General features: G+C 36.4%; 1 protein-coding gene and 1 long non-coding RNA gene across 4 annotated transcripts in view; both read left to right on the top strand.

The window, feature by feature from the left end:
* LOC125254924 overlaps nucleotides 1-21,256 on the top strand; it is a 127,392-nt gene that overhangs the window by 92,155 nt on the left and 13,981 nt on the right. For all 3 annotated transcript variants that reach the window (XR_007181794.1, XR_007181796.1, XR_007181795.1), the window contains exons 2-3: nucleotides 6,184-6,383; nucleotides 11,898-12,007. This is a non-coding gene — a long non-coding RNA (uncharacterized LOC125254924). The remainder of the gene's footprint in view (nucleotides 1-6,183; nucleotides 6,384-11,897; nucleotides 12,008-21,256) is intronic.
* On the top strand, nucleotides 9,141-11,438 carry sox2 (SRY-box transcription factor 2). Its single transcript, XM_048169711.1, has one exon. The coding sequence runs from the start codon at nucleotides 9,682-9,684 to the stop codon at nucleotides 10,627-10,629; it is 948 nt and encodes a 315-aa protein (XP_048025668.1). The 5' UTR covers nucleotides 9,141-9,681; the 3' UTR covers nucleotides 10,630-11,438.

Below are 21,256 nucleotides of genomic sequence, written 5' to 3'. Positions count from 1 at the left end.
ATAGATATGTTGACTGAAAGCCTGAAAAAAAATGTTCAGTTGATGATGTTGCCTTATCTAACCACACCACCAAAAATGTGTTTTCAATGTAATTTAGAACAGCCTAATAGCATCTCCAAAAACCATCCATTGTGTCTTTTTGTCTGAGATCTGGTGGGGGTGCGACACTACATTGATCTTCCTCTATTCACAAAAGGCCGGTCTTTATTTTTGCTGGATTTCCCTTCGCTTGAGGAAAAAGTCCACAAGATAGCTGTATTGATCCAGTGCACTGGACAGCCATCAAACCCAGCCTCTGCTCATCTCAGATGGTGGTCCAGAGCCAGTGGCCATACAGATATCTCCGCACAACCTGCCAGTGCTGGAACACTGTGTGTTTCCTCTTCTGGGAACAAGCGGACCATTGAAATACTTCAACGAGGCCAGAGATTGAGTGAATCACATGTCCCCAAGTCCATTATGATGTGTGGAAACTCTCCAATTAACAGTTTCAGTCTGAGGGGAAGTTGTAGGAGAATGCAGTTTTAGGAAGGTTATGGTACTGTTTCAGTGAAACGTTGGTTTAAAGTTAAATGCTGAATAAAGATGGAGAATTATTTGTCCTGTACTCGTAACAATAAAGGTTCCAAACAGAAGTTCCATAAAGAACTTTTGATTCTCTAGTTCTTTAGAAAAAAATATCTATGGTACATTTATGAACCCAAATGGCAATACTCTAAATCTGAAGAACCCATTATGTGCAACAAGAACTTTTTAATCTTCAAAGAATAATACAGCAACTCAAGAACCTTATGTAGCCAAAATTCTTAGTTATCAATAGACCATTGGTTGAATGGTAAAAAGTGAAATCTTGACCTTTGTTCCAGAATCAAATTTGAAAATCTATTGACATCTTAAATGAAAATATTCATTTTCAAAGAAAAAGGGCGAACAAAAGACATGATCAAGGACTAAGAGAAGCCAAGGTGTCCTCAGCGTTTATGATTTGTTCTCTAAGCCTATATCTTATAATACTCATAAACAGAAATGCGAGGGACACATGCCGCCGCCCATGTCACCGGAGTCTAAGAGGTATCATCCTGCGGTGTGTCCAGTTTCTCGTCTGGATTTGAAACAACTCTTCACACTTAATTACGGAGGATGAGGGAAATGCCTCATTTCTCTTTGTTATAGGCTAAGCTTCCAGTAATCCCAAACAAAAGGTCTGGCTCTGGAAGCTGTAGGATTTGCTGGTGGGATTATAGTCTCATGGATAATGATGTGCAGTCAGCGAAAGCAAAGCTTTATTTGAATTCAAATTGGCCGGTAAACAAAACCCATCGGTATGTCTGCTGTTGGAGTATCTGTCTAGTAAGCACTGTGTCAATGCATCAGCAACCCCGTGCAATTTATACGGATCTATTATTGCCGTTACAGTGAGCAAGTGTTCTATTATCTATCCATTCATTATGAGGGTTGCTGGAGCTCTGTTTCCGTACAGTTTCTGTGCTACAGACCCCTTATCTATAGTTTTTGATAGCACCTCTCTCTTGTGTTAGTGTCTATGGTCTTTAATTTACAGGCACAATGATTCATAGAGACTCTTTCAGAAGCGTTCACCAATTTGTTGTGAAATATATTTCTTACTTCTGCTAAGTCAGTAATTATTGGTGCCTTGGGCTAGCAACCTCGCTACTACTATTGCTCATATTTAAAGTTAGGGATTTTGAACAGCCCCTAACTCCAAGTATATTAAACTTTGCCAAATAACCTGTCACGCACTTTGTGTTATGGACATAAATGATACCTTGATTTATGTGGCTTGTTGAGGAAAGGTACTTTTCTAAGGTACTTGTCTTAAAGTGTTGATACACAGGGCAATTTTTTGAGCAATGTTGCCGGGCAATGTTGCTTGGGCACTTTCCCATTGAGAATGGGCAACAAATTTCGATCTTAAGTATGCAGATAGAAATACGTTGCCCATTCTTAATGGGAAAGTGCCCAAACATCATCGCTCGGCAACATTGCTCAAAAAGTTGTCCCGTGTTTCATCACCTTTAGAAAAGTCTGGTTTAAGGAGGGACCTGGGCTTGAGGGTAGGCTCTTCTGATGCAGACTAGTATATAATCAACACCCAGAACTCCCTGAAATTTCCCTAGCAAACACTGAGAACACTGTAACAACCACATAGCAATGCCCTGGGAATCATCCAGAACATGCTAAGTATTATTCGACAAGTTTAGTTTTCAATAGATAAGTTGTTCACACCTTGATGCAGCCTTTTTGACGTAGACCAGTATACAGCCAACTAGCAACCACTCATGAGATCCTGCAAATGCATCCAGCATCCATCAAGAACACCCTAGCAATGACACAGCAATGCCTTGTCAAGCATCTAGAATCACTGCGGCAAGTTCCTTTGGTTTATATTAGGTTAGTTGTTCGCACCTTGATGTGGCTTTTTTGATGTAGACTAGAATGTAACCAACTAACAACCATCCAAAACATCCTGAAAATGCCCTAGCAACCTTCAGTAACACCCTAGCAACCACATAGCAATGCCCTAGCAGCAATCCTGGCAGTAGCATTGTTTCTGCAAGTTCCATTGGTTTCCAGTGGGTTAGTTGTTCACACCTTGATGATAGTGCTTTGTTTGTTGTGCTAAGACAATGAACGGCTATTCAGATATCAGACTGGTTGGTAAATCCAGTGTAGTTTAAGGCACTAGAGTGTGTCAGCTTAGTGTCAGGGCACTCTGTATTTTCAAGTCAGACACCTTTTAATTGAATTCAACTGGAGCGAGACAAGATGGGTAAATATAAACCATATGTTCTTTGCACCTTATTTGCTGTAGGTGGTGATTTCAAATAATGACTTTTATGTTGTTCTGGAGGTTGGGCAAACTGTTTTCACTCTTTCGTTTCATGTTCCTGATGATGAGGCAAAGTCATTTAATTAAAAAGCAAAAGCAAGAGGACCTTGAGGTCCTAAGACAAAAAATTAATATGCACTGCTCGGCAAAAGTCTTTGCAGTCGTGTTGTGAATCTGACCTTTGAGATCTTCCTTAATAAAGGTGTTATAGATTTTTTCCCACTTAAAACACATACATATAATCAAATGAAGAAGAACATATAGCTCAAAAGCATCTCTCTGTACTGGTAGCCTGAACCGTATCCACAGCCTATTCTACAGATAATGGCGCCTGCATTTCCTCTTGACCATATATGAATCTCAAGGCTTTCATCACTTGGTCTTGACCCGTGCCTTTAACTTAAGGAAGTGCTTCTGAAGGTTTTGATCCTGTGTTCTCCTGCTGTTAAACTGTTTTCAGGATGTTTAGTCTATGTAGAGGGTAGATCACAAACAAAGATGTGATCATCTCGATGAATGACATACATTTTCTGTCATATAAATGTAAAAACATTTACATTTACACAAAACATTACAGGCCTTTAGTTAAGCATGATGAGTTTCACTTTACTAGTCTGGGAGAGTGTTGTCACCATGAAAGCATGGATACCCTAAAAACATCCGTCATGTCTTGCGACTAACAAACCTGCCTTAGCATTTTATTCAGAATGGTGATGGACTGCCTCAAGTGAATAATGATCAATTCGGAAATTAAAAACAGTGTACCAATTTGTGTTAATCTCATATGCAATGCAATGCATTTTCATTTTCACAATTGTTACTTTCTTTTTTTTTTTGTACTGAAAATGAAACGATACATTATTTAAATGATGTATCATTTAGTATTACTATACCATGGTTGTATTTGCTATACTGTGTTTTAAATAAAATAAAAACTGCTAAAAACAAATACACAAAAAAAAATGGTTTAGAAACCATTTTCACTCAGATATTGCTAGTAAATTTCACAAACATTTATTAAAAAAATGGCATGTAACATTGAATTAAATGTGAAATTTTGAAGTAGAAAGACTGAAATAGTATTTTCATGTAAAATGTCCTCCAACAATCTATCTTGTTTTTACATTTTTACACTGTAGGCTTAATTTTCTTAATGCAAAACATAATTTCATTTACATTTCTCGTGAAATGCAACCTGGACATATAAATCATATCTATCTATCTATCTATCTATCTATCTATCTATCTATCTATCTATCTATCTATCTATCTATCTATATATATATATATATATATATATATATATATATATATATATATATATATATATATATATATATGCATAGACCACACACAAATGAATTTATTTGATAAGTTTTATGCCTCAGTGAATGTTACATATATGTGAATAATGCAATTTAATCCAGTTTTTTTTTTTTTTTTTTTTTTTTTTTCAGATTAAGCAATTTGTGTAACATGGCCACAACATTGAGCTAATTTAATAACATAAATGTTATTATGATCCATTAATAACACATGGGGAGTGTCTGGTCGTCTAGTCCCACTGGAGCTCTGTTCATTGAGCCCTTGAAGAAGTTCACACGGAGGTTCACTCGGGCTGTGACTGACAGGTCTCGAACCCTGAAACGCTTCCCCTTGATTACAGATTCAGCGGGGCCCAAAAGGAAGAGCACAGGGGTCTAAAGTGTCATCCTCCCATTAAGCTCAGCTTGTGTAACCATAATGCGCACAAAATAGCAGTGAGAACACACTCATGCATATGGAAATGAACGGCCATTCATTCATATATCAGCAATGCAGACCGACTCCATCTGAAACGCATTAGTATTCTACGATTGCAATGCAGACAGACAGAGATTCATAAGTTTTGACTCATTTCTGCCATTTGTTTAATGGTTGTTGAAGACATCAGCCCGTCATCTCACTTTGATTGCAGCCATAAGAACAGTTTAATAAGGCAATCTGCGGCAAGGCAGTAAATTTGTAATCTGTTAATCCTATTAACAATTAAAAAGGAGAGGAGGGAATTTTTTTTTTTCTTTGGTAAAATTATTTACCTTTTGATAAAAAGGATGATCAACTATAACTGTTAGTTTTGTTTTGATTATTATTCTTACGGCCTACACATGATCTGTTTTCTTTTCCTGCACCTTTGCAAGCTCATTAGTCAGGGTAGTATTTTGATTGAAGTCATTATTGCTTTTCTTTTGTAGCAGCACCGTAGAGATTAACACTGAACCATGTTGTATGAGCAGACAAAGCCTCCACAGTCAGTGCAGTGGATTACTGTCAGAACGGAGGTATAGGGAGGACGAGGCGGCCCATAATTCCTATAGAAAGGTAGACAAACACACAGCCTCCAACCAACAACTTTTCCCGCGGAGGCCTTTTGTCTTCCCCTTGTTCCTTTCTACCCCAGTGCCCTGTCAAAACTGATAAAGAGCACTGACCCGACCAGAGCCAAAGTGTGACACCGACACCGAATGTGGCCGGGATCATTGCTTCAAAGCATCTTTTTCAATTTAAGCTTCTGTTGTTGAATATTTTAGATCTTATTATGTAATTATACAGAGCAATTGAAAAATTCATCAGTGCATTTCACTGCAAATACATGCAAACCGAATACTGACAAATAGTAGAAATGTTGTGGAATTTGTCACTGTGTACAAATCAAGTCGATATGGAATTAAGATTATGTAAATCAATAAAATTGCTGGATTATGTGGCTGTCATTGTTTTTACAAGTATTAGGCCTACATCATGACTTATTTATAACTTTTAGGTTAAATACATTGATTGGTTATGAAGATGGAAATATATTATTATTATTATTATTATTATTATTATTATTATTATACATTTGTTATTTAAATGTATTTTATAGTGGTTTCTTGTTGCTGTTGTTGTGATAAATTTATGGAAGCAGTGAATGTTCCCCGTCTATACATGACATGGCAGTGTATTTTCTGAAGTAAAATCTTTATCAAATAGCCATTCTTTCCGTTTGAAAAAAGCCAGCCCATTACCTCACGACTGCTTTTGTTGGCCCTTTACAAGAGCGAACAAAAACTGTTATTCAGGAGAAGGCTTTAGATTTTTATTGTTGGTGGAGCTCTCAGTGTTATTGTATTAAAAAGACCCATCTGTGCCAGAAACAATGGCTTGAAATTATCTCTGAATACCCAGTGAAAAAAAATATATAAAGCTTTCTCCTTCTCATTATATTTTGGTGGGGGGTTTGTAGACTTGCTATAAGTGACTTTTGTTGTTCTTGATGCATTCTTCTTCTTTTTCAATCGGCCCCTTTTCAGATGGTGTGGAGCTGTAGAGGGACTGAGGCGGGTGAAAGCAGCCGCGCAGCGAGCACTCTGAGCGGGCACACGTAGCGAGTGGACGCTGATGGATCATGAGAGCGCGCCCGGGAAGAGCGCCTGCTCGTCGGGCGCTCATGTGAGGATCCGCCCGGGAGGCAAGCGGAACTTTGGATGTGTCAGTCAAACTGAGTAACTCTGTAAGTAACTCTGGTATTATGCTCGGCGTCTGTGCGTGTCTGTCTGCTGGGACAGGATATTAATTATCGATTTTAACGGCTGTAAATATCGTGTCACATGTTTATTATTAGCATATATATATATATATATATATAGTTTGATATTAAGTCAACATTTAAATATATATATATATACAGAGTAGATGTCTTGCTTGTTGAGTGTTCACGGCTGTTTGCAAAACTTTAAGTGAGAGAGAGAAAAAAACGTTTTTTCTTCGCGTGTCTTTCATGGCATTTAATATTTAAAATGCCTGTTATAATAAAGGACAGTTAACACACACACGCAGACACACATAAAAATATGTTTGTATCTGCAATATTGTGTCATGGGAATTATGAAAATATAATATTTTATAAATATGAATGTAGTAATCTGTTATCATCTGCCAAACTGATACATTTCAAATAGATAGGCCTAAGGCCAAACATTTTTATGTGGAGATTAATTGTTAAAGTTTAGTTTTTGTTTTAATGTTTTAAGTTTCTAATTTCGGTCCCAGTTTTTTCGAAATATTATAAGCATTTATATCAACTGGATGCCGTTTTCATGTTGATAGAAGTCTAGGCTATATAAAGTAGTGTGTGTTATTTGTCATATTTTGATCTGCAGTCAGCGCGGCCCCTAGTGGAGAAAACACACACTCTTTCTCTGTCTCTCGTTCTCCCTCTCTTACTAATTTGAATCTCCTAATTTTAGGACTTAATGCTTGAATAATTCTAACTCTCACTTTCAAAGAATGTTCTGTGTAATTGTTGTGTTTGTTTTTATGTACATATAGGCTATATTTATTAAGATGGACTGAATTTGTTGTGAGATATTGAACGCAAACATAAAAACATTGAAACAATTTTGGTGGTTATTTTCGTTTATTAATTTAGATCCTATGATTTAGGTTAGACATAGCCTATTGTTAGGATTAAAAATCAAAAACGTGCAAGAAATTATTACTTTAAAAAAAAAAATGTAAATAATAAGGTATCAAATCAGGGTTGCCGGATTACGATTGTGTTGACTTAAATATTGGTGTAGGCAATATATGTTGTTCTATTTATTTTACTTTTTAATAATTATTAATTTTTGTTTGTATACACATTATTTATTTATTTAAAAAACGTGTCAAAACCATTCAATTGATATCATTAAAATATATTTTAGTTAACATTAAGAGACTTGTCTTTTCACAACTATTGTGAAGAACTGTGACAATTAACAATTTAGCCAAAGCAGGAGCCACTCTGGGATGTTAGAGATTCCCCGCTGTTCTACACATTTCCATAAGCAGATTAAGGCACTCAAATGCAGATCGAGAGAGAGAGAGAGAGAGAGAGAGAGAGAGAGAGAGAGAGAGAGAGAGAGCAGTTTAGAGTTGTATTAGAATGGCGCATGCTGCAGTGCCATCGTGTTAAGATTCTCACGTTCTTAGTCGCTTAACAGAAGTTGAAAATGACTATTTGTTTATTTATTCAGGCACCCATTCTTCAATAGTACATTTCAAAATCTTTAAAATAAGTTATAGCTTTATATTTTCTGTTGTGTTTGCTCTTTGTAATTTATTTTAGATTTGCTGCAAATTATATCGCTAAGTGTAGCCTATATTTTTATTTATTTTATTTATTTATTTTAAATCTAAATGCGTGAAAGTAGTTGGAAATAGGTGTCTACGTTGAGCTTCTTCTTATTAATATCACCACAAGAGGACGCTGTTGAAACATAATAAGATCTGCTTTCGTGCATTGTAGAAAAAAAAAAAGGTCCGACGTGTTTTCCTGACATTAAGCCTGTTTGTATATTAGTTCCACTTCTTTCGTGTTGTCGAGTAGCCTATAGTCAACTTATGCAGAAGAATGATCGACTCTTTACTCTTAAGCTATATGTTTACCAAAACTAGTGCCGCGTGTTTTAGTTATTATTCGTTTGTAACAATTGGGTTTAATAAAAAGTGCATGATTATAAGGCGGCCTGTCATGTTGGTTCATGTTATTTTGAAGGAGGTTCTGCTGAATAAATCCTCTCCCCTTGTCACTCTTCATGAAGTGGATTCTAATAACACAAATCCTTAGAACTCAGATGGTCAGTGTAGTCAGCTTTTGTGTGCTTTTGTTCAGGGTGATGTAATGACAACAGCCGAGACAAAACTGCCTATTTGTGATGATTGACTGCTCTCCATTTTCTAATTCACATTCAGCTTGAGCCAGTTGAAGTCTACTTCATAAATGCAGCAATTTTACCACATGTTATGGATATTGTTTTAAAAATAAAGTAACACTTAAAAAAAGTTTAATAAATGCAGTTGTTTAGGCTATTAAATGTGTTAATAATACAAATAATACAATATTGTGCTAATAATACAAATAACAAAAAAAGCGAGTAAGCACAAAATTAATATTAACTATAATATCAGAACAAAATGTAATTATACATATGTATTTAAAATACTTCTATGCCTTTGAGTGTTAAGAAATATTCAAGCAAAAGATTGTAGGCTAATATTATATAAGGCTTACATGATGTTTGAACTTTTACTAAAAAAGCTTTTTTTTATTGTGTTTTTTTTTTTTTTTTTTTTTTTTTTTTTATTATTATGTATTGTTTCCAAAAGTCCAGCTAAACTGTTCATTTAGACGTGAATTTGTGTTGGCTATACTCAAAACAAAGCGACGAATCCAAAAAGTTTTTTTTTTTTTTTTTTTTTTTTTAATACAGAAAAAGCAGACCTGTATTCCAATGTTTAGTTTTAGAATCTTAAGATCATACGTCCTTGTAATATACTTTGATTAGAAAGTCATTTGTGTAAAATATTCTCACTTTAGTTCTTGCTCTGATAATACACACACGCAGTGTTCATTGGTGGAGAAGTGCTGCCTGTGGTTTAGCCCTGCACTGCTGACCGTCCGTAACCCCGCCCCTTTATGCAAAACCAAGAGACACACAGTCGTGGCTGAGGGAGCAGACGCGCTCTGATTGGTCAGCGACAAACCCATTTATATTCGCTGACAGTCGCTCTATGAATGGTTGTCTATTAACTTGTTCAAAAAGTATCAGGAGTTGACAAGGGCTCTGGCGAGGAGGGAAACCGAGTTTGTGTCGATTCTTCAAGACTGAGAAAATAAGTTTGTGGAACCAACAGGACCTAATAGCGCTTACTTCCTCAGCAAAGTTACCAGAACTGCTAAGGTAACTTCAGCAGCCTCCACTTTGGACTTGTGGTGTGTTTTTTTGTTTTTAACTGCTGGTGGGGAAGACTAAAAATCGTTTTAAATGTACAACATGATGGAAACCGAGCTGAAGCCCCCGGCGCCTCAGCCCAACACGGGGGGCACGGGGAACACCAACTCATCAGGAAACAACCAGAAAAACAGCCCGGACCGGGTCAAGAGACCCATGAACGCCTTCATGGTGTGGTCGCGGGGCCAGAGGAGGAAAATGGCACAGGAGAACCCCAAAATGCACAATTCGGAAATAAGTAAACGACTCGGGGCCGAGTGGAAACTTCTGTCCGAGAGCGAGAAGCGGCCGTTCATCGATGAAGCCAAGCGCCTTCGGGCTCTCCACATGAAGGAACACCCGGATTACAAATACAGACCCCGGAGGAAAACCAAGACGCTCATGAAGAAGGACAAGTACACCCTGCCGGGCGGGCTTCTGGCGCCGGGCGGCAACGCCATAGGTGCCGGTGTGGGTGTAGGGGCCGGCTTGGGCGCCGGGGTCAACCAGAGGATGGACAGTTATGCCCATATGAACGGCTGGACCAACGGAGGCTACGGCATGATGCAGGAGCAGCTGGGTTACCCGCAGCACCCGGGACTGAACGCGCACAACACGGCGCAGATGCAGCCCATGCACCGCTACGACATGAGCGCCCTCCAGTACAACTCCATGACCAACTCGCAGACCTACATGAACGGATCGCCCACCTACAGCATGTCCTATTCGCAGCAAAGTACGCCGGGAATGACGCTGGGCTCCATGGGCTCGGTGGTCAAGTCCGAATCCAGTTCGAGTCCGCCAGTGGTCACGTCGTCCTCTCACTCCCGGGCCGGACAGTGTCAAACGGGGGACCTGCGGGACATGATCAGTATGTACCTGCCCGGGGCGGAAGTCCAGGAGCAGAGTGCCCAGAGCAGACTGCACATGTCCCAACATTACCAGAGCGCACCTGTGCCTGGCACGACGATTAACGGCACGATTCCCTTATCGCATATGTAAATGAACTTTTCTACACTGCTGGACTCCTTTGGACTATTTTTGTACAGAACACTTTTTGGGGAGGGAAAAGTTGTATAGAGCTCAAGGGAAGAACACAAAACTTTTGCTTTCTATTTAAAAAGGAACGGTAGGAACTCCACACAGTTTGTCGTTCTGTTGTTCTTTTTCCTTTGCTTTGCATTTTTTTTCCCCTTTTTCTTTCTTTCTTTCTTGATTTTTTTTTAATTCCAGAAGGTGTATGCGATTTGGAAAGTAGAAATGGGAGAGAGTGAAGCAAATGTTTTATTATTGCAATCGACTTTTGTACAGTATTTATCAAAGAAACATAATAACACCAGATGTAATGTTTGTAAACAGCAGGAAGTTACGTTTTTATAAAAGGCAATTGTGCAAAAAAGATGGCACAACAACTGATGTTTACTGCTTCAGTATATGCTCCAAAAAATCTGCAAACGCTGAAATGAAAGAACGGGATAAAAAGAGTTTCTCATTTAAGGTACATAGTAATAAACCATTATTATTATTATTATTATTATTATTATTATTATTAAGTTCTAAATGAGAGAACAAACAGAGGCACTCTCTTAGACCTTTGATTTTATTATTTTCGGTCTCCCACTCTTCATCTGTTAGGTATATGAAGTTTGTGTTCTTTATTTTCTCATGGTTTGTAAAATTTCTGTACATTTTCTGTGATATTTTAAGTTTTTATTTTAAAACCTTCATTTTTCGTAGTTGTAAAATGTGGCCTGTACGCAGTTGCCAACGCTCCATGTATATATTTTAACTAATAACATCATTATAACAGTTACAATCTGAGTTTTTTTTTTTTTTTTTTTTTTTTTTTTTTTTTTTTTTCAATATGCAGTTTGAAATGAATAAATTTTGGAAATTTGGATATTTGAAATTGTTTCTGGTTTTGATTTTATTTAACATTTGGGTTGCTATCCGAATCTGATGTTTGCTTTTCTTATCTAATTATCCTATTTATGCATTCTAAATTCATTGTCACTTATACTGTTTAATATGTATTCAGAGTCTCTAACTCAATCACAATTTTAAAGTACAAACATATGCATTATTCGCTCGAGTTTGCCTTAATAAGATGACACTGACACTTGAGTGCAGCTCTTTGAAAGTAAGTATACTGGGATTGCATGTGCAGAATTATGACAACGTGTTTATTGGTGTTTGATTCAAACAAATGAAATGTTAGATGTTATTTAAATTTAGTGAACATTAAGTTAACACCGTTTTTATTTTTTTAGTGGAAACGAGGACTGTGAGCGACACCACAGCGTTTAAGTTTCTTGCCTGTAAATCTCTGCTCTGCTTGGGGAGATAAAACGGCCCAAATGAAATGAAGACGCACGTCAAGGTAGTCACTTACTTTATTTCCCATTGGCCATTTTTGTTGCAGAATTTCTAAAGACTGCACATTTATTTTTTTGTGCGCGCACAACTTTTGGAAATGACATTGAGTTTTTCCATTTCATTTTTGAAGTTTCATCATTTCGAAGATAATATTTAGAGTTGCGTTTTTTATTCTCTGTTATTCATATAGTAATAGCCTACAAAATAATACAAATAAATAACATTTACCTCGTTGTAATATGCTAGCCTATAATTCTATAACATATATGATGTATTGTTAAAGTATTGTTAAAGTATATTATCGATACAGTAGATACTGATATATATATATATATATATATATATATATATATATATATATATATATATATATTAATGATAAAAAAAATCGTTCACAATCGGATACTGTCGTTCGCTGAAAATTAGATTTGGTGTTTTACAGAATGAAAACAAAATGACAGTAGGCGTCTCTCTACTCACTTCACAGGCCCACAAGCTTTGCGTTTACATTTAATGTTCATGTATTAAAACAGGCTACTGGTTTAGTGTTTGACACTGTTTAGAGCCGCAGGGCACAGAGAAAGTGCTTCTGCTGCTTTTCAGTGCTGTGTGTCAGTCTTGAATCAAGCTCAAGATAAGATTATGGAGATGAATGAAGAGTGTGGATGTAAGGAGTTTTAAACCTGAAGTGCGTTCGAATATTTCGCTGCTCTCTGTGGTAGATTAGTGTTGTTTCTTGCCAAGGCACTGAGGCATCTATTACAGCAGGTCTCGGGGGAGAAGGGCTCACATTAAGCGCTAAATGAATATTTGACGAGGGCTCATTCCGACAAACGTGTCCCTGCCGGACTCTCAAAGGGTCAGGGAGCACTGCTTGAATCCATTATTTATACAAGTAGAGGAATTGGTTGTAATGGCTGAATCTGTTTGATAAACTGGGAATTTAAGTCTGGATGTGAGTGAACGCGTTTAAATGCTAAAAAGGAGCGTTCCTAATGGTCCGTTATCTACCTAAATAAACTGTTTTTGCTGAAATGTTGAGATTTGGGGTTCTTTACAGCTGTACCTTATATGTAACCTAAAAAAAGTCATTTAACGCCTACTATTGATTAACCGTAATCTGGCTCTATTTGTAGCTAACCATTTTCCCAAGAGTGACAGCTGAAAAATACTGATTAAAAGAACTTGTATGATTGACATTTGATGCTAGACATATACACTTATGGAATACAATTTTGTGAGAATGTTTGCGCGTTTAGGGGAAAAAAAAGAATGTATTTAATGTTAAACTGCTGCTGTTTTGGGGATTATATTGCTGTAATATATATAATATAATATATGTTGAGACAATGACACGAATAAATAATGACATTTGATTTCGTAGTCCTTTAGGGAATGCGAGGTGAATTCTGGTTAAAAATAATAGCATGAAAATTGTTGCTTTAGCTATCATGTATGTGATTTTACTGCCTAGTTATATAACGACAATTCATTAAAATATCATGGCAAGTGTTTTTGTTGAAATTGCTCGTTTATCAGTAGAAATATATATGGGATGGCATGACCCGCGAAAACTGATGTTGTGGAGAAGCAGATATCTGTAGAGCAACAGGTGGTAAGCGCTCGAGGACTTTACTCAAAACTCTCTTGTTTAACCCATCGGTGAGGAACCTGAATAAAATGAGATCTTCAGTCTGTGCTTATGGTTGAAGTCTGAGCTTTTTTTTTTTTTTTTTTTTTTTTGCTTTTTTTTTTTAGGATTTTATTACAGTAACACAGACTATAATTTTGTAAAAAACTTACAGGCCTAATAGAGCACCAAACTAATTCATCCCTTCAGATGTAATTAATGATGTTTTGGCGCGGCAAAACAAGTCTTGACAATGCCGATTTCATTATAATGTGAGCAAATATTAGTTGAATAGGGGATTACATATATGACCGATTGACCAATGGGAACGGACAAAGAATAAACCTCAAATGCTATACTATACTATACTATACTATACTATACTATACTATACTATACTATACTACTACTACTTCGAATAATAGTATTAATGCATGTAAAATATAACCTATTGTGGATATAAAATTAACAATAGCTATTTTTTGTTGTTATTATTAGTAGTATAATAATAGTATTATAATATAGGCTAATAATATACTAATGGTATTAGTAGTCTATATGCAAGTTTATTAACCATTTATTGATTTTATTGACATGTCGGCTACTTAATCCACTTAATCCTCATAAAAGCATTGTTGTTATTATTAGGCCTAATATTAAGTTAGCAGTGGAAAATAATTATTAACAGGTTATTTTTAGGGTTATTCTCATTATTTTAATTCTACAAAGAATATAATGTGATAAATCAAATGCATAAATTACTAAAATTGTAAACATCTCTAGCGTATGTGTCTGTGTTTGTAATTTGGTGTCTGTTGGCGCGGAGAGTAAATGGGTGGAGAAAGGCGCAAACTATTTGGAGAAAGTAATAAGTTGTTTCTTGTGGCCGTTTTTACTGGAGGGGGGCAGTGATGGAGGGGGACTGAGCATTGTGAGATGGGCTGAATTGAGAACTGTCAGAGATGTCTCTCATTGGGTGAATGATCCAGTGCAGGTGCAGGGAAACAGGGGGATGGGGGTCTCAATGAGACCACACACTGTCAGCCAGCACCACATCAGTCTCGCGGCGCGGGCCGAACCGAGCCTGACAAAACAGCGCGGCATTTTTTGGCCTACTTCGACTTTTGATGCATTTAATTTAATTTCAGGAATACAACAAGTGCGTTTAAATGACCAGTGTAAAAGCAGATGTTTAAACATATTATGTTTACTTTTTCACTCATTGCTTTTTGTGTTGATTATGTTCATTTTTAGTATGTTAAATCGAGGCATTTTATCAACGCTGGAGACATAACTAAAGTAGTTATATTTTATAGATAGCGATTATTTGTGTGTGTGTGTGCGCGTGAGTAAATTTGTCTAGGAATAGAACGCTGTAAACAGTCTGAAATCGGATGGATTAAAACAAAACCGTTGTTTAATATCATCTACCCATGCTGAAGACTTTGGCACTCAACTCCAATTCAACCAACTTCCGACAACTGCTTGTCATCATATTCACGCATGCCAGCCCCCCTTTTTTTCCAACAGTCAGAGTCTCTGTTGTGCAAAGTTACTTTTTAGTTAGATCCTTCTTGTTTGCAAATGTAATAAGACTTTAACCTGATTTTTCTCAAGAACATTGTTCATCGCATAACATACTGTACAAAGATCATATATTTAATTGTTTGTATTGTCTGCTGCGTGTTTATACATCTTTGCTACATTTGTCAAACCCCTACATCAATGTAAATCATCTCTTTATTAATAACTTTGGATTGGGTCCGACAGTGGAGATCTACAGTGTGCAGAATAATCCGAGCATAATAGTGGATAGATCTCTAAAGTTAGAAAATTGAGTTTTATTATTATTACGTTTTTATATGGTCAATGTATCAAGGAAAATCATTCGGACAGTTTTGCATTTGGACAGTGTTTTTCTGATTTGTCATTATCTTGATCACCGGTGATTTTCGTACAAGATTTCAAATGCAGTTTCAAACATTCAAATTCAACAATTCTGAGCTCTGGAATAATTATATAGTTTATGCAGGTTTTTTAAATGCTGATAACGGTATAGATCAATCTGTTCACGCAGATAACGTGTCAGTGTGCAACAGATGACATCAGTCCATGTGTTTCTGTCCTGTATCATTATGCGGGGCAACAAGTTTGACCATATGTAAAGCTGAGGTGCGAGTATTTCATCCCACGCGAGGAACAATATCTGCTTTTATACAGCAGATCAGTCACAGCAATGCGGATCCTTTTAATGCACCACTGAGTCTCATAGACTGAGATAGACTGGGGATGGGGGATGGGGGGGGGGGGTATACTGCATTAATATCAAGTTGGAGGAAAGTGTTTGTTGAAAATATATTGAAATAAAATATTAATTAGGCTGTCTGCAATTAAAAAAAAAATTGCATAGGCTATAGAAACACAGATCGGATTTAGAAAATTTCCATGGTTTAAAATGCGTGCTTTGTTGTTTTTGTTCATATAGCGGCAAAAGTGATAAATATGCAACACGTTTAATTTACACAAGGAAATTACTTTTGGTTGAAAGGTTTTGGAAAGATTTCCAAAGCTCAGAAAAAAAATGTCCGGTATAATTATTTAGCGAAAATAAAGATGTCTTTATGAGTTTAATGTAAACTATATGTGGATAGAGCTGCGACTTAAAGCGCTGCAACGAAGTGTAAAGGAAACGCATCAACTGCAATTCCTAAAGTTTTTCTTTCTTCCTTATCAAAAATAATAACATATTCAAATTCTATTCGTTTTTATTCCCATTTCCTAGGAAATGTCATCAGGTGAATGTGTATATGACGCACTTTTTGCATGGATGATCTTCAGCATGTGAAATCAGTCTTTTTCCTGGTTTCCCAGCATTAGGTTTGGGGGCTGTTAGGAGGTTGTCATTAGCTGACCCTCAGAAACAGCAGAGCATTGTTCTCCTCATTCCGCCAATTTCAAGCTTCACTTGTACATACAGCATATATGTTGATTAATGACACCAAAAGCAACTGGGTCATCCTACTTAATAAAAGATCATATTCTTCGCCAATTACACTATTTAAATCTGTTATGTGTTTGCAAAGTTTGTCATTAGGCTTGATTTAGACCATTTCTAAGACGTCCCAAAGCTGAAGATATCGATCTAAAATGGATTGATTAGATCAGCGATTGGACAAGGAAAGGAAATGTTTTGGGAATATTCCCAGAACTCGTTTCTCTTTTCAGTTTTGGATCAACCAGACGTATGTGTGCTTTCAGAAGAAAGGGTTTGTCTGGATGTTGAATGGGCCCCTCAACCGGCCCATTATGTTTCTCTGGTCACCCCCGTGTCATCTGAATGGAACGCGTGGGCTTGTTGACAACTAATTTTCTCAAAATGTTCACATCTCCTCCTGCCCTAAAGGTATCTGCATGCCGTGGACTTCCCAAGACTTTCACTTTAAATTCGAGCCGTTAAATTGAATTGGCTGGATATTCGATTCGAATTCGTAATTAGGTCTTTATCAAGAACAGGCTATTTAAGGATCTCATTGTTTGAACGTTCAGTAGGCCTAAATATATCCTTTAAACGCTAGTATATTTCAGTACTAATAAAATAAGCTATTTAAAATCGATCCCGTTGTTTACTTTTCGAATCGAAAAGTGCATTTATTATTAAAATGCATTCTAAATTTTCGGTTTAATTGGTTGTTAATTTTCATATTAATGTGACATATTACAATAAGTCTTCAAATGATGGCAATACAGAGTATACAGAGCAAAAGAAATAGAAGAAGAAGAAGAAGACGAAAAATCGACGCTTCGCATTTTAGGTCACCCCATGCCTATCTTGCATGAGTCTAATTAATTCTCAAGTATGGTTAGTGGGTCTAAAATCTTTGAATGGCCCCTGTGCTCTCATCAGAGACCCTGCTGGAATGTAAAGCTTTTTTTTTTTTCTTTCATTCAGCCTCAAAGAGCTACTCCAGATTTCCCTGTAAGTGACGGAATGCAATGCTTTAAATAGGACACACGTTTGGAGCAAACAAAGGACAGTTCGAAATTATGCACATTTATTATTTTTAGCGCACCAGATTTCGTTCATGTCAAACGTCATAAAACGAATAAACGCGAAGAGAGCTCCCAAAAATGTCAAGTGTTGTAACCATCAAGAAAAAGGAGCCTACTAAAATAACAGAACTAAAATTTCCTTACACATTGTGTACACCGAAGCGTACAAAAATCATGTGTTTTGAATATCAATTCATCTGACATAGCGAAACGTGATACTTATTAGCCTACCGCATGTTGGGTGTACCACATTATGATTTAAAACATTTTATAACAACATTTCTTTCCACTTATCTTTTAATAAGACTTCTTTTTCTCATTTTTTGCAGTCTCGGGAATGTTACATCTATTAATCATTTGATATAAGCGCCACAAAAATAGCATAGATCATTAACGGTCATTATTGCATATATAGGCTAGCTATTTTTGTATGAAATGCATAGTTGAATAGATCCGGACAAAAATGAGCGCGCGCCATAAGCTAAGGCATAGACCTACATCTAACTAAAATGGTTCTCACCACTTTTACTGAATCAGAATTAACGAGATTCTAGACCCGTAAATGTACGTTTAAAATAAATAAAAATCCTAATAAACAAATGTGACCAATAAGGTGGTGTGATCAAACGCGTGATGTGAGTTAAAAGAGGGTGTTGTTGCTTATATGAGTGATACGGGAGCTGCTGAAGTGTGTGCTGCCCGGTCAGGGTATTTGATTGTAAATAAGAGAGTTCACACGCCGATCGAGTGACTAGAGGGAACAGGCAAACCATTTGAATCAGGTGCCTATCTCCCTATCGAGGAGATCAGAGCTCAGCCAAATGACATCTCCCTCTGAAAAGCCAATCTAGTCGCAGGATGAGATTTCACTGTCTTTGCGCTCAACCCGCCCAATTAACATAAGAAACACAGTGAGTCCCATTAAAACATGCAACAGTTGGTGGGCAGTTATGGCATTATCTGCCAACAACCCAAGTGCTGGTTTCCCTCTGGGCAATTGTATCCTAACAAAGCCTGAATTACCACTTTATTTTCTATTGATTTATTGGTAGAACTTCCATGTTATGCACAGTTTATGTAGGCTATATTTAATTAATTACTTTATCAAGAACAACAACAATGTGTAATTAAAAGGGTTTCAAGACATAATGACATATTAAGCAGCTTGCTTATTAGTTTAAATACTTACAAAAAGTTAAAATGATATGTATAAATGAATGTATAATTAAACTGGTTTAAATTATTATTATATTTTATAATTAAATCAGGGTAAAACATTTTAATTTACATTTTTAATTAACATGAAACTATATATATATATATATATATATATATATGGGGGGTAAATCTAGATAGCAGAGCTTTTTGTATTGATTATGTGTCAGAGTCATTTATGTTCTATTGCTTTCTGTAGAACATGACACGAAACAGATTATCAGCTTTTGAAATTGCACCTGCCAACATATTATGAAGTTCATAACTCAAAAGATTAATGTGTAATGACAACTTGGGCTGTACAGATTTACTATATCATATCACATCATCTGATAATGATTCCATATTTGGTCACCTAAATATTTGAAATAACACGTCAACTCTAAGATGCATGATCAATAATTGTGTATTTGTAGAGCTTCCTCTTAAAATGAAATCAGTGCAGCTGTGGATTAGATTAATTCATGGTCCACTTCATGAGATCCACATTCGATTAAGAGGCAAGACACTTTGCTGCAGGGTTAATGCATGCCCATAAGATTCAACTTTCATCCAACAGGAAATACAGACACTTTTCTTAATCTCATGTCAGTTCTCAATAATTCCTGATTGAATCTTGGTTCATGACAAAGTTCTCAAGATGGGGTTTTAGTGGGGAAAAAACAGTGTTGAAATAATGTTCATTGTGACAGCTGAAATAAGATCTGAATGGTCCAATTTTTGGTGAGTGATTTACCAAATCTACCACATTAGCGAGGTTTGAAAAATATTGTATTTCATAATTTCTTCTTATTAATATGATGTTTTAAATAATCATTTATGTTTTTAGTCTCTTTTTTTTCAATGTTTGTATCATCACTCGGCAGATTATAGTAAAGTTTGCGCCCCTTTTCAGCCTAAGCAGGATAAGCTTGGAGTGGCCTGTCACCGTGGAAACTGCCAGAACAATTCAGTTGAAGTTTGAAGAGGTCAGCTTGCAGGGTCAACAACCCCAGCCTCTGCCTGTGCCAACTTCTGTTGAGCCTGGGACTTTTTGGGGGAGCGCTAGCTCAACCTAACCCTGGGTGGTAGGCAATTCTAAGACTGATATAAATTTTTTGAGTCAGTTTGCGGACTAGGCTCTCCAGGTGGCCTGTGAAATCGATTTTAACCCTGTGACCCTGTCTTGGAGAAGCACAGTTGACAACCTGGGTGAGAATTTAGCTGGGCCTGACAGATTTGCAGCTCTGAGAGTAAAGAGAGTGCAAGAGGGGTGGGTGGAGAAAGACCCCAAGCATCTCTTCAGCTATGGGGTACGTTTTAGAAGTGGTCATTAAAACCTTATTAAAAGTTGGAATGGTTGGGAGAAGAGGTGGTGAACATATGTACAGCCTTACAAACTTCATTGACTCAGAAACAGTGTCTGTAAACTTCAGTGTCCAAGTCTGAAAAGCACAACAAGTTGTTCAAATATTTGGTTGTTGTTGTGAAATGTGAATAAAGGGAGTTTTTACAAAGTTGGTAACTGCAGTGCTCAATACAAGTTAAAGAAAAAATGACACACAAAAAAGTAATTTAGACTTATTTGAAAAATAAGTGAGGCACTTAAGTGAAGGGGCCAAGCTGTAAACGTTAAAAAACTCACTGTTTCAATAGTATAGACACAAGATGTAAAACAATATGCATTAACATGATTTTAGTGTGAAAAAAATCACTTACTAACCTTTTATGTGAAATTATATATCCAGTTTTACAGCTTTGTTACCATGATGACGTAACGCCTTAAACTCTAAAAACTACCATTAAAATTACAAGTGACTTTACAACCCAACTCATGCACAAGTTTTAACAGAAAAAAAAAAAAAAAAATTGTTTTAGAAAATTATATGCCTCACATTTCTGTAAATTTTGGACTTCCATTGTAAGTGCTTATAGTTACTTAATTTTTTGCATTTTTTAAGAAAAAGAAAGGATGAGTCTAAATTATTTCTGTGGTAATCAACATTATGTCGATTAAGCATAAATTATGTTGAATCTGAAATATTCCTTTAAGTTTGTATAATGACAGAAAATATAATGTGTAAAGAACTCTAACGATTTAATGAGGTGGCGATTTCATATAAATTCATAGAGTGTGATTCATTCAGAAATGTACGATTTTTAGGAAAAAAACATAAGCTTGAAGGTCCACCCCTAAACCTAACCATCAGTGAGGCGTAAGCAGATCGTAGGAAAAATTCATATGAATTTGCCACCAATACGCCAAAATGTAAAACAGTTATGAATTGCCTTGAGAGTTTGTTGAACTGGAAAGTTTGAATAAAATAAACCTCAGTAGGTTTGAAACCACAATGTTTAAGCCATAGCGTAGCATAACGT

The sequence above is a fragment of the Megalobrama amblycephala genome, linkage group LG2 (assembly GCF_018812025.1).
Source record: "Megalobrama amblycephala isolate DHTTF-2021 linkage group LG2, ASM1881202v1, whole genome shotgun sequence".
Taxonomy (NCBI): Eukaryota; Metazoa; Chordata; class Actinopteri; order Cypriniformes; family Xenocyprididae; genus Megalobrama; species Megalobrama amblycephala.
The sequence above is the reverse complement of the archived record's forward strand: the minus strand, read 5'-3'. Positions and strand labels throughout refer to the sequence as shown.